The sequence below is a fragment of the Phoenix dactylifera genome, chromosome 7, assembly GCF_009389715.1.
Source record: "Phoenix dactylifera cultivar Barhee BC4 chromosome 7, palm_55x_up_171113_PBpolish2nd_filt_p, whole genome shotgun sequence".
Classification (NCBI taxonomy): domain Eukaryota; kingdom Viridiplantae; phylum Streptophyta; class Magnoliopsida; order Arecales; family Arecaceae; genus Phoenix; species Phoenix dactylifera.
Genome location: NC_052398.1, coordinates 12,786,495 through 12,800,525, shown reverse-complemented (window position 1 = coordinate 12,800,525; position 14,031 = coordinate 12,786,495). Strand labels below are relative to the sequence as shown.

General features: G+C 38.6%; 1 protein-coding gene across 2 annotated transcripts; it reads right to left on the bottom strand.

Annotated features, from left to right (window-relative positions):
- LOC103695894 (KH domain-containing protein At1g09660/At1g09670) lies at positions 1 to 13,818 on the bottom strand. 2 transcript variants are annotated; one of them, XM_008777339.4, is made up of 7 exons: positions 13,420 to 13,818; positions 12,326 to 12,411; positions 11,776 to 11,921; positions 6,299 to 6,433; positions 6,098 to 6,214; positions 746 to 889; positions 1 to 642 (listed from the first exon to the last, which is right to left on the bottom strand). In XM_008777339.4, the coding sequence occupies exons 1-7, from the start codon at positions 13,524 to 13,526 to the stop codon at positions 496 to 498; spliced, it is 882 nt and encodes a 293-aa protein (XP_008775561.1). In that variant the 5' UTR covers positions 13,527 to 13,818; the 3' UTR covers positions 1 to 495. The 2 variants fall into 2 exon arrangements, with proteins under 2 accessions (XP_008775561.1, XP_008775562.1); XM_008777340.4 differs by having other exon boundaries at positions 6,347 to 6,433.
- Positions 13,819 to 14,031: the final 213 nt, after the last annotated feature.

The window sequence follows — 14,031 nt, the reverse complement described above, 5'->3', positions numbered from 1 at the left end:
TGATTAAATAACAGTGTTTGATCTGTCATATATTAAAATTGCCGTGGATACAAAACTCGGATACTAACAACAACAGTTTATTGTTTAAAATTCTATCATGGGAGCACACAATGAAGTTATCCCACACTTATAATGCTGCCATTAAAGTTTAAATTAAAAAAGACAGAATATTACAGACATTTCATAGCAATGTCCACGTATAAACCAATAAGGAACTGTCACACAGACATGTTTGTGTCAAAGGATATAACCAACTTGATCTATCAACCAGGAGAAAACATCTTAAAGGGTTCAGGGCCCTTCTGATGATTCCACTGTCAAGAATGAGCAGGCCATGAGTATCTGAAAATAGCACTCTCCAAAGGTATCGAAACCCAACAGGCAGTTGTCAAGTTTGAAAAATATCCATTACCAAAATCTTGAATCACCCATAAGGCAATGGAACCCAACTATATTTGCCATGTTTGAATTAATATCCACCACCAAAATCCTGAATCAACGTCCTGTTTTTGCTCGTTTCATCCCTGTGCTGTTGAAAGGGGATGCACTGGGGCTCATATGAGGACTCTCTTCTCTTAAAGTACCATTCAGTATGGCCAATTCCCTTAACTGTTGCTTCTTGTAGTAGTCTATAGTTTCATCCTGAAACAAGACCAGTTTAAGTAGCCTAGTGAGAGCAAGCACGGGAGAGAGAGAGAGAGAGGGAGAGAGAGAGAGAGAGAGAGAGAGGTGCACTGTTAAGTACCACTGGTTTCAAAAGATCTTCCAATACCCTCACAGCTTGATTCAATCGAGCATCAATTATGTCTGCTGGAAGCTCAGCCTCCACAAGAACATGTAATGGCTCATTTAAGTGCTCATATCCAGGTTTATCTCTTAGTTTTTCTTCCTATAGAAAAATGAAATTTCAGATCTAGACAGTAATACGCAGTTGAGGTTCTACTTCAAAATTGATAGTTTTGCAGATAAAATAATAGATTTTAGCTTTAGTCAACGTAAAGGATAAAAAGAATTACAAAGACATAATAGCTCAATCTAGATTAAACAAGTCAACGTTATTCTGATAGTCTGTATGAATCCTGCTTAAGCTGTTCAAGGTTGATGTAGAGTGCACTATCATAAACACAAGTGTACCAGGATCAGTAAAATAAATGCATATTAGATTGAATGCAAGGAAAGAATGGTATAGGAAAGTAGCCCAGCCAAGACAGCTCACAGAAGACAAGCTTTTATATCAAAGCAGTTCTTTTTAACTGCTTGGCCCAGCACATAATAGAAAATAAAGGAAATAGGTTTCCTCATTAATTAAGTCATAATTTATGAATCTTAATATGAAAAGAATGGGTTCTATCTAATATTATAGATCTCAAAGACTTCTATAGGAGATTTATAAATTCAAGAATGCACATTCTAGATTCCATGCATATTTCGTGATGACTACAGGACCTAAATTTGGCTATGACAAGACCACAAAACTACATATGAATATGAAACTTGATATAGTAACCAGCATCATACTAGGTAACGAGTACCAGCATAAAACTTATAATCTACTAAGCCTATGAGAAGACAAAACTATAATTTGATATATTTCATCTAAAAGTCTCAAGGATTCAAGCTAAGAACTAGCAAATCCAAACTTCAATCTTATGCATAGATCCTTTTCCTCATATTTCCTGAAAAATTCTCTTAAAGACAGAAAAGATTTTCTTAAATCTAAGAAAAGCTGCCTATTTCTTAAATTTGTTTAGAGCCAACACCCAAATCTTTTAATTTTTTAAAAACCTTCCAATAATATATGGTTAATGTTAAGGAAGTACCTATTTCTCATAAGTATCATCCATAAGTATTTTAAGTCTTAGCTCAAAAATGAACTAAAATTGGCACTACGTAATCAAATTTACTTAAAGAAATTCAGAAAGGACCTCAAAATGATGCTAAACAAATGAAAAAAAAAGATCCCAAAATGATATTAAATATCAATATTATGACAAAAATTAGGATATATAATCAGTTAGCATGGTAAAAAAAACCACCAAAACTACCGGTCATTTTCAGACAAAACTGTCCGTAGCCCAAAGTTTCTGTTAATTTTGGATCATTTCATGCTGAAACCAATTCATTTTGGTGACAGTTTCCATCCTTGATTGTCGCTGACCTTAGGAAAGAACAATAAAAGATGTCTATAGTTGTAATTCCTTTCCACCAGGTGTGCAAAAGGAAGGATTGCCTTAATATATACTAAACAATATTTAGAACATGAGAAAGGAAAAGCAACGAGTAAAATACAACTGCAAAACACAGAGAACGCGACCGAAACTTTACTATAAAATCCTGGTGAGACACAAGCCTACTTGCAGGACTCTTTGGAGATTAAGATATGAAAATTAACCATGACTAATTATGTAGCATACTTACAACCCTAAACAGTCATTTCTTTCTGTGCCCAAAGTTTTACAAAATAGAACAATAAAAAAGTCATAATGAAGCATGAATACATAGTCATCACATGGCAAAAAAATCCAAAAAAATTTGAAGCCAAGCGATTGCTATGTACCATGGATCATATCAAATGGAAACCTGGAAGATAGCACTTACATAACATAGGGGAAGCATGAAAGTTCAAATGGGTGGCAGAAAATTTGGCAAAAAAGAGTAAGAAACGAATGTAGCTGACAAGGCGTGCAGGTAGACATAATCCTGAAATAATGTAAAGCTGATTTCAATGGTCCCTACTTTGCAAACATGATGATAGTTTATGGCTTTAAGCAAAGGATGAGAGAGATGCTAGAGATACTTCCTATAACAATGTGAATGACCATTAATAGGTCATCATGGCAGAATGGGGCTCATGAAGCAGAACTTTAAATGATGCTTAAAGTCAACTTAGATCTTAGGAACCTCATCTTCTAACTAATCAGGTCCTGCAGCCCCATAATGTCAAGTTTCCCAAACAGCAGATGGTGGAAACTATTGACATATTAATCTATTCATAAACTAATGCATGACTGTCTATGCTGACATATCCACCTTGAAGGCTTACAATGTTGTGGTGTAACATTTAATTTTCCCCCAAAAGTAACTCAATGTACTAAAAATAAATAAGCATTTGTTCTCACCAGAAAACCAAATGATTATACAAATTGTTTTTCACAGTTATAATTTTTGAAGCTCAAATTCACATTAGCAATTTCCTAAAGTTTGCTATTAAAAAAAAAATTCCTTCAACAGAACAAATTGGAAAGATGAGGAAAAAAATTGGAGGAACTAGAAGAATCATTAGATGAGCAGTGTTCGAAACCCGTTGACCTAGACCACTGGATTGTTGGTTTGGTCTTAGGTCCACAATTTGAATGCAGTCCATGGGTTGACTGCAAGTCTAATCAGGCTGGCGAGAAATACCTCAAGTCCTTTTCGTATGGATTTTATAACCCTAGTTCATTTTTCCTGTATCTATTCACATCTTCCCCTTCTCATGTCTCCCCAGACTCCAGCCCTCTGATGTGTCGATCTCCAATCTTTCTCTCACTATTGCCTTCAACCTGTCACAACCCACCCTCCTTTTGCCTTGCCATCAATCCTTCCTAAGCCTGCCCTCCTCTCACCATCTTTGTTGAGGCCCCATAGCTAGCACTCCTCTCCTCCGACACTGTGTCACCGACATCTTCGATCTCCCCTATGGGGCACCCTCCTCCTATGTTGACTGCAGAAGCACCCCTGCCATCCCCCCCGCCTCCACCACCTCCCATGTCAAAGCGAAACCCCAATTGTCTACCTTCTCTTGCTTCGACATTGAGGCTTCTCTCAACATTAACCACAACGACAACAACAACCAAGGAAAAGGTTGGGCGTAGTTAGGGTTAAGAAAAGAACGGGAATTTGAATTTTTCCGTCTTTCTTCCTTGCTGGTCAGCATACAGGGTTTAATTATTTATCCTGGGCAGTTCAAGCAGTTGATCCGTCCGGGTCACCAGTTCAAAACAAGTTTGAGATCACTCCCGGTTTTACCTTGATCCAACCTAAAATACGTAGCAGGTGATGGGCTGACCAGGTTGACTCGGACAGATTCATCCGAATCTCTACACGGTAAGGAGAAGTTTAGTGCAAAAACACTTGTGTTAATAAAATAGTGAGTGTTAATTAGCTGGCTGAGAAATTAATCCAAGGTTTTAAGTTTTGATTATTTCAATAGTTCCAGTTAATTTCAGCCAAAATTGACCACTTTGGGTCCAATTTCAACGGTTTTGACCAATTTCAGCTGAAACTGATTGAAATTGAACATAGAGGCTAAAAATATGGATTATTTGGCTTCTTGTGTCATTATGGATTATTTCTTCATTTCTGGATCAATTCAATTTTCTTTTTTTTAAATAACTCAAATGGACTCGGGTTATCGGGTTAACAGACCCAACCCGTTAAGATAGTCCGATCCGCAAGATTGATTTTTTTTTTTTTGAATTGGTTCGGGCTAATGGATGATGGGCTAACGGGTTTAGGCCTTCCCCGCACTGTAGACCATCTTCCACCTTCGACGATTCCGATGGATCACGCCTGATTTCGCGGCAGTGGTTGCGGGGAGGCGTTGCACTGGTGGAGTGGGGCGGCGTCAAGTGGGGCGGCGGCATCCTTCTCCTGGATCCGGCAACGGACGATGGCAGCAAGATGCGGCTGAAGCTTCCGAGGAGACGCGGTGGTGTCCGATGGTGAATCGGCGGCGCGGCGGCGGTAGTTGGTGCATGCACAGCGACGACTGAAGGAGAAAACGACAAGGAGGCCGGCTTATTTGCCTTTCGGGCCGCTGTGGGGGTACCCGGCGATGGGGTTTTCCTCTCTGTGTGAGACCCGAGAGAGAGGGAAGAGAACGGAGACAGCGGTGGTGGGGGACGAAGGCGGCGACGGCGTATTGCGAAGGAGACTGATGGAATGGCGCTGGGTGGGAAGCGACCGACGGGAGGGCTTTGCCCCTTTTCTCTTCACGGAGGGTGAGATGATGGAGAGGGAAGAAAACAAAGAAGAAAGGGAACCACCCTTCTTCGGAATGCATGCCGTGCAGCAATCCTCCATGAGTTCCAGCATTTGCAGTGCAAATACTCCAGCAAAATGTAGATGAGGAAAAGGCAGAAAAGGAATCAGCGGGGATCCGTCCATAAACTAGATCCCTTGACTTCAGCAACAGAGGCAAAGTCGAACCTGGCTCTGATACCAAAGCTGATGCAGGACGGAGGTAGGGAAGGAAAGACAGAGGGGAAGAGAAGAAGAAGAGGGGGAAGAAGAAGAAAAGAGAGGAGGGGGAAGAAGAAGAAAAGAGAGGAGGAGGAAGAAGAAAGGAGACTAATTTTTATTCATCATTCATTAATTCTAAACAAATGCATGCCCCATATATATATATAGGGCCACAAAATAACAAATAGGTCCCTACGAAGAAAACAATTCGAAAAAGATCCTCAAATGACAATATGCAAATTAATCCTACCCACATAAAATAAAAAAATAACATAAATCAATCCAGTCCTCATGTCCACACCAAGGGCTCATACCTTAATCTAATCACATAAATCCGAAACTTAATATTGATTGTTTTCTAAATAATCGATACTATATGTGTTTACATGGTTTGTTTATACTGATATTAACTGATTTTTTATCCACCAGATTATCTTAAGCCAGTAAACGATCATACAGATGACAATCCATATTTGTAGATGTTACATTGCCCTTTCGTATTGAAATAACAGTTATGTATCTCCACCTTTGATTTTTTTTTCACATAAAGGAAATATAAAGATGATCAACAGGCACAACTAAAATCCCAATTATGTCAAGCATCATGCAGATAATGTTCTTAAATTGCACATGTTCCTACATATGTTATACCCTCTGTTTTCAAGCAATTGCCACTATGCTCCTGTAAATATCAAGTGCATCACTTTGTTGTACAATTAGGTCTTAGGTCAGACCATAGACATCATGTACACTTACTGTCATGCATATATGACAGTTGAAACTTCAAATACCATAATGATTGATGATCTAAGGCATGTTCAAGAGGAACTGAGACAAATTTTAACAACATTAAAGATAATAATCATCACAGTACCTTTACTGAATCTTTCACTGAACCACGCCCGCGAATATAAACCCTACACTGAGTTGAAGCTTCAACTCTTTTCAATGAGTTTCCTCGAGGTCCCAGCAAACGGCCAACAAAATTGTACTGATCCAAAAAGAAAATGCAAATATATTAATTAATATTTAATGCAATAAAAGTCAACTCAAAAGTTAGTTAAGATTAACAGACATTAGGAAATTTGTCGACAGGAACATCTAATCTCAAAACTTTCTTTACTATTGGGCTTGTAGGAACACCAGGAGCTCCATTCCAACCAACAGGTGATGCTTGAAGGGGCCCCATTCTTTGGAAATACCCATTATCCTGAACAGGGTTAGCATAAAATAATATGTATTAGGCATAATCAGTACAGAATAGTGATGAAGACGAACTTCTAGATATAAGCAGGTCAGTCGATGTTGAGGGAAAAATGCATTAAATCCACAGCATCGAAGTTCAATATCAGTGACGTATCAAGCTGTACATTTATGTATGTGTCAAACAATGCATTATCTAAGCAGTTGCTGATCCAAAACTTTGGCTACACGGAAGATCAGATCATTGGCACTAAAGCCAGTAATTCCCAACTTTCCCCCATGCTCTCCCTCACCCTCTTCGACATGCGGGCACACATCCCCATATACAAGTCGGAAGGGGAGAAAGGAAAAAATGGATCATGGAAAGCCTTTGACTGGTTGCTTAGCAGATGCATGTGGCATCAAGAAAACAAGCTGGTAAACTGATTTTTAAACATATCGATTGTGTGAGTGGGGTTTGTAAATTCATTCTGATGTTCAAATGGTACACAAGATCATTGACAAAAAAATTTTGATTATAGGCCATTAATTGGATATTTCAAGTTCAGCAGGAGAGAAGTTATACCTTCTTAAAGTAGTAGAGAAAGGGACTCAAATCACTTAGTATTTAATAACTTGAGTTAGGAAGATGAGGCAGGGTGCAGGACGGAGAGATTGAGCAAACTAAGGTATGTTTTGACAAGTTCAATCTTTGGATCATCAAAATCAAGACACCAACAACTATTTTTAGGTTAAGACAGGCTTAATTTTGGAACCTATAACTACAAAACAGAACTTTTGGATACTTGATTATCATGCATTTTCCTTGCCTCACAGTACTTGTAGCCAAATCCCAATTCTGATCAGCTTTTTGTATTAGCCTTTTTTTCATGAAACTCGTCGCTAAAAAAGCAAAAAGAAACGAAGAGAGAAGAAAATTAAAATCACTATTTTTTTCACCCTTACTGATGGATGTTGACACTTACACCATAATGTTGCTGCCTATAAGCCCTACAGTTGCCAGAGACGATACAATCATCAGCTTGAAATAGTGACTTAGAGTAACTGCCACATTTAGATTAGATTCTTTGCCATTGTCATCTTCTTTGATGCTACCTTTGCTGGGTTGGGTTAGACGATGTTGAGGACTTCAGCTTGTGGCTCATGCAATGCTGGATTTAGGCCATGGCTTATGGAATTTTCTAAAACACTGGATGAAAGCTCGTGGAGTTTATGAGGTCATTATATGAGTGACCAGCGGGGCTGATTCCATCCCAAACAGTGGTTTATGGAGAGAAATCAAGGTTGAACATAGCAAACTAATTCTGGCTAAGTGCAGGATTAATGTGAGCTCTGTGTACGCATGGGGAGCCTGAGAATTAGTTTTAATATGGTTTTAGGATTTTTTATGTAGCTTGCTATCTAGTTTCCAAATATAGGAATTTTTGGATGTTGCAATCAAATGGCTAACCAAACTAACCTACCCTAGGGCAATGGGGAAAGATACTAGAAATGACATTATAAAGATTATAGGATTTAAAGAGTAAGTTCAATCTTAACTAATGTGCAACTCCAATGAAATGGGTAGCAGTGAATGAGAGAAAGCAAATATCACCGAAACTTAAGATCTGAAATTCATTTTTAAGCATTAAGGATTATCAAAGGGGATCAAATTCACACAAATAAGATCAATCTTCATATCAAAACTGAAAATAAGTTAGCAACGGCAAATAAATTCTCATGCAGCAAATAAGATGGTTGAAAGACTAAGAATGTAGATTAAGAAAAGCATGAGAGTTGCTAAGATAGTTAAGAGAAAGTGGATGAAGGACCAAACCTGACCTGAAGTTCCTTTTGCTTGTTCTCAAAATATAATCAGTGTGCATAACAACCTCGGCGTCCAGCCATAGGACGGACTTAAAGCCTTGGCAATACTTGTTTTACAAGCAAACTGCCTATGAATTCTTCTGTCAATACTTGTTTTACAAGCAAACTGCCCATGTATTCTTCTGTCCCATGCATTCTTATGTTATTTGCTCTACTTAGAACTCTATTGGGAAAAGCTATCACCTCTACTGGGACCTTTATTAGGTCCCGAAAGAAAGAAGAAAGGGACGAAGAGGTAGCTAATTACATATAGAAGTGCTTTAATTCCTAAAGCAACCCTACACTTCATGAGTTGACCAGACAACTGAAAAGACTTAAAAAGTAGAGATTTTTATTATGACGATCTGGCCTTTAAAATCATGTCTGATCCAGTCATATAGCCAGTTAAGGACATCAAATTCCAGTGAAGCATTTAACTCCAGAGATAAGTTTTTTCATAATCCCATAATGTTCAAAAAAGTCTGTCCAATGCACACCCACATGCTACTTCAATGGTATTTGAAGCTTTCACATAGTTTTTTGCATTCTTTATGCTGTCATCAAATGTCAAACTTTGATTGTGATTGCGTCATTAGGTCCAAGGAGGCTTTAATGAGTGAACTTCTTCAGGGGAAAAATTAACATTTTTAGGGCCAAGACTTGAACCATCGAGCTTTTAAATCCAAAGTACCAAGGAGCATTGTAACCCGGCTAGCCTAGGTGTGCATCCCGTACGCATGATATTCGCATCCAAAGCAGCCTGGCCAAGCTCCCTGTGCGCACTGGACTCGCATCCCATGCGACCAAGACACACATCCCGTGAACAAGGGCCATGGCCTCTGCCAAGACAAGGACACTCACTACAAGGGCCATGGCCTCTGCCAAGACAAGGACACTCACTACAAGGGCCAATGGATACACAATAGCAGCATGCAAGGTGAGGCTGGTGGCACGCAAGGCAAGGAGCACAGCCTGGCTGATGGTGATTAAACAACCTCTGCACCGCTAGAAATGCAACAAACCGATACGAAGCCTCACTGAGGCAGCTGCTCCCCCTACTACCCCAGCTGAGCATTAAGTGTCAAAAATTCTAGTTGTGCGATTGACTGGATACCAAGGGAGTTATCCTGAAAGAAAGAGGGGTACCGCCACTAGAATGAAAACATACTTGTTGTGACTATTGTGTAACCCATTGTCTGCAATAGCTCTTCCTGTTTCTGTTAACTTCTAGAAATGGTCTTGGTTCAAGGTTTGGAGAAGGTGAAAATATAACCTGGTTGGTGCCTAGGCCGGCCTCCAATATGAAGGTGAAATATAACCTCTCTGGTGCCTAGGCCAGCATCCAAGATTTGGCTCAAAGGCAATTCCATGACAGTTGTCCATGGATTAATGGAAACGGTACAGCTCCTACACTTATATCTCTAATATAGCCGTCTAGCTTCACTCGATTTCCATCAGAGTCTCCCATATGATGCAAGAAGGAAATCAGATCTCTAGCCCCCAATATATGCTCCAGAATTGATATATTTGGAATTATTCAATTAATCGTTTGGATATGTGACTTGCTAAAATATACTCCTTTCCTAATAAGAGGTCCTTTACTCTGTATTTCTTTACCCAAGGAAGAAAATCAAGGAAAAAATTTATAGAAAAAAGGAGTATTCTTTTGATCTTAATGGATGGCCGTGATCCCAAATTGAAAATAACAGAGGAGGCTCGCCTATATGTAAGATGAGAAATTGATCAGAATAAAGGAGAGGTGTCTATATCTACCCTAAGATACTAACCAAATTTGATTAGAATAAAGAAGATGCATCTATATTTATGGTCAGATGAGATACTGATGGGTCATGATTAGGTATCTGCATTTAGGCACTCATCATTTCTGTTTTTCTAATTATGGATGCTCATAGATAGGGAGAGGAGCCATGAGAGTGACTGGAAACTTTAGCAGGGATTTTCTTTTTCAGTCAAGGATATTTTGGGAAAAAATGATGGAATCTTGATAAAATATTTCAGATATCAAATTTCTCACTTTTTTAAAATAGTATAAATGTAGATCAGTAGATGTTTAAGAAAAAAAGAAGTGTTTTTACAATGATTGGTAAAAGATGCTCAAGGATATCACAGGGGTTGAAAAATCAATATTGAAACTTTTGCTTTTACATTTTGGAGTCTCAAACAAGAAAGAAATCATACTATTATTGATTGTGCACTCTCTCTCTTAAGTATGTTTATGGTACACCTCTCTTATGTATTATTGGTTCATGAGAAGGAAAATTAAAAAGTTAAAGAGCAGCAAACACTATATGGATCCAGCTGGTCCTCCTCATCACCTAAAAGATGAGGGACTATAATAGCTCCATTTTACATTTTCTTTCCTTACCATTTTCCCTTATTTAAACACCAGATTCTCAAGTTTAGAAATAGGGAAATGTTTTATGCTATTAGTTGCTAAATTAATGAAGAATGAACAATCAAAGAGTGTCTACCTGTTTCATGGCGGGAGCCCTTCAAAACTTAAGTGTAAGGAACCTAGTTTCATGATGATAAGAAGTCACTAGCATCGGTGACATAACTATAATCATCAAGCCTTGTCCTAGCTATTTTGGAGTTTGCTTAATGGATATCCTCATTTGCCAGGCATACCCATTTCAGGTTATCTCTATATTAAGATTTTCCATATCTAGGTATCAAATATATTTCTTTTCTCCTGGTATTTTCCTCTATTCCAGGTTATTTTGTTATTACTATTCCCTGTTCTGCAAGTTTGAGAGTCTTCATAAACTCCATCGAACTTCTCTTTAAAACTTAGTTCAGCATCCGTGCTCAACCATTTATCATTCCTCACTGAGATAGTTCAACATAGGTTCCCCTTAACTTAAATTTTTTTTCCCAAATTTTGACTGTTGCGACAAATTCCAGCAACACCATAATTCTCTATACCTTCCATGTTAAGTGTTAAAATTCCAATTTCTATTAGCTAAGTACTCAAAATTCAAGCTTGAACAGAAGTTTCCTGCAATAAATAGGTTTAGCCTTATCCTAAACCCTACTAGATCCCACTATTTAAGGTCTGTCTTACATCACAATACAACATCCAAAAATTCATGCTGCAGCAAACAATTAACCTGATTGGTTACAATTCTGGAAATCACATCTTGAATATTAGCATACATAGCAAGCAGCAGGCATACAACCACAAAGGCAACTAGTATCAGGTAATTCAGCAAAGAGAATAAGTAAATTGTTAGAATAACAAAACTTCGTTGAACTAACAGAAGCTTTTAGTACCAGCATATTGATGAAGTTAAAGGAGAAGGGAAACAAAATGTTTTACATTATTTTAAAAGCATAGAATCTAAAGGCTCTAACTTCCAGATGAACACAGAAAAACACAAATTCTCCTATAGAGAAGAGATGAAAAAGCAACATATATCTTCTGATTGAGTTGCTGAAGAAAAGCAATTATCAAAACACGTGCAACCAGTAGAAGTACATTACCTCTGTCTGCATTCCTGGCCAACCCTCCAAATCCATTGGTCCACCATTTGAAGGATGGCCAGTCAGCCTTAATGGACTGCCATGTTCAATTCTCTCAGGATCAACAAAACTTTGGTTAGGTGCCAAACCAGATGCCCGAACAATTTCTGTATTGAAGTTTATATGTCAACAAATAAAAAGACAAAAAAAAGGCCATCTCAGAACATCTCCTAGAAACTAAAGGGTTGAATATTTTATTTGCATATAATATGATGTAGACAAGGAGGAAGTAATCAAACTAAAATCTTATTGAATGCAGTTTTCCGAAAACAAGGTGCTATCTAACTGATGGGATGACCATTGCAGGTATAAACTCAAGAACTTCTAAACAAAAGGGCCTTGAATACTATTTTAGTGAGAATCCGACCATAATGACAAGTATGACCACATGATGCAACAAAATTGACTCACAATGTCACCATATAACAACAAAGTAAATCACAAACTAATACAATGATCAACTTAAGTTAGCGAACTGCATGTAACAAGCAGAAGCACAGGAACCACATACCTTGATTTAAAAGCCTGCAGCAAAATGGCAGTACTTGAACAAATGGTACCAATTTCTGTCTCTCAGCCAGCAGTTCAGCCAAATATCTATTAACATAAGACCGAGTAACTTATAACTAGTAACACTTAATAAGGCCCAAATCAAATGGACTAGCACGATACTCATCAAACAGAGCGGAAATATACTACCCCAAAAGTGGCATATACTTCCAGAACTTGACAAACTAATTGATAACATGTGTTCATTTGTGAACGCAGTCAATCTGGATGTACATGTATGTAAATAAATAGCACAAGGGATATATTCACTGGAAACACCAAAAGCTTATGTGAGATGTTTGGTGCGGGAAGGAGTACATAAGCCATGGGTCCTTAAGCGGTACTCACCAATACAGACTGATATAGAATTGTATATGCAAGCTGCATATAACAATGATCTAAATACAAAGCAGTCATTGATACCAGTAATAATGTTAACCATGATAGTAGCGAACAGCATGACCCAATTTCAGATTTTAAATACAAACAGTACAGTGCACAGCCTGAAGTGTTTCAGCACCAACACTATTTGAACTCCCTACCTGTTTAAGTACACAAAAACTCATATACACATGCATACGTGGGCACATATATTGCGAAATTCTGATTCAATTTATTGTCTACTTTATAGACCTCAGCACATCTCAAGAGAGCAAAACAAGACCATTTCAGCCAGTACACATATGCAAGCTAGCACAGCACACCAAACAAGTGAAAGACAAGCAAATAAACTCAAGCCACTCTAAAATTAGCACACACAAAAGTAGCACATAGTCACCAAAAACCCTAAGCCCCAAAGAGGTTAAACAGACAGTACACAAATCCAACCCCGAATAAAGGGGAGAAAAAATCCGAAATCAACCTAAAAATAGCATTTCTCGCAAACACGAGGAAACAAAATCAAGCAACCCACTAAAAAATCACCAAATTAGCAAAAAAAATACAAACACACACTGAAGAAACAAACGCACGCACGCCCTATCACACCCAAATCAAGACTCGCTAAACCCACATCAAGAAAACCAGAAAACAGACCGGGAAAGCGATCGAACAGACCTTTCTCTATCAGAAGACGCAGGAGACCTCAAGGAATGATGGGGAGACGAATGGACTCCCGAAGAGGAGTACTGGAAGTAAGTACCCGGTGGGATTCTCTCATCCATGGCCTATGGTCGATCGAAACCAAGAAATCGCTCAGAAATACCAGCAGAATTCGAGATTTCCAAAGCTCAAAAAAAAAAAGACACGGAAAAAGATAGAGAAATCGAATAGGTGGGCTATAAATGGCGAGGGCTCCTCTTCTTCTTCTTCGTCTCCCCTGGTCTCCGCCCAGAGACGGAAGGGAGAGGGAGGGAGACGGAGAGAGACCCAAACACCCGAAACATGGCTCTGGATGCTCTTTTCTCATGTATATATAATTATATTTCTTCTTGGAAGGCAGCAAACAGAAAAACAAAGAAAAAAAAAACAGTGGCTGCTTCTTACAAATCTATTGCGTTTTGAAGCGGCGTGGAATCCTGCTGTCGGTCTGGGCCCCACTGACTCGGAGTAGACTTTGATGATTGATCCCAGCCGTCCATTTGAGGGACACTATGGAATGATGCCAAATTGATCAAAGTCATTGATTGGAAGCTGGCCCACAACCTTAATGGCCTGTGGCCATCCTCT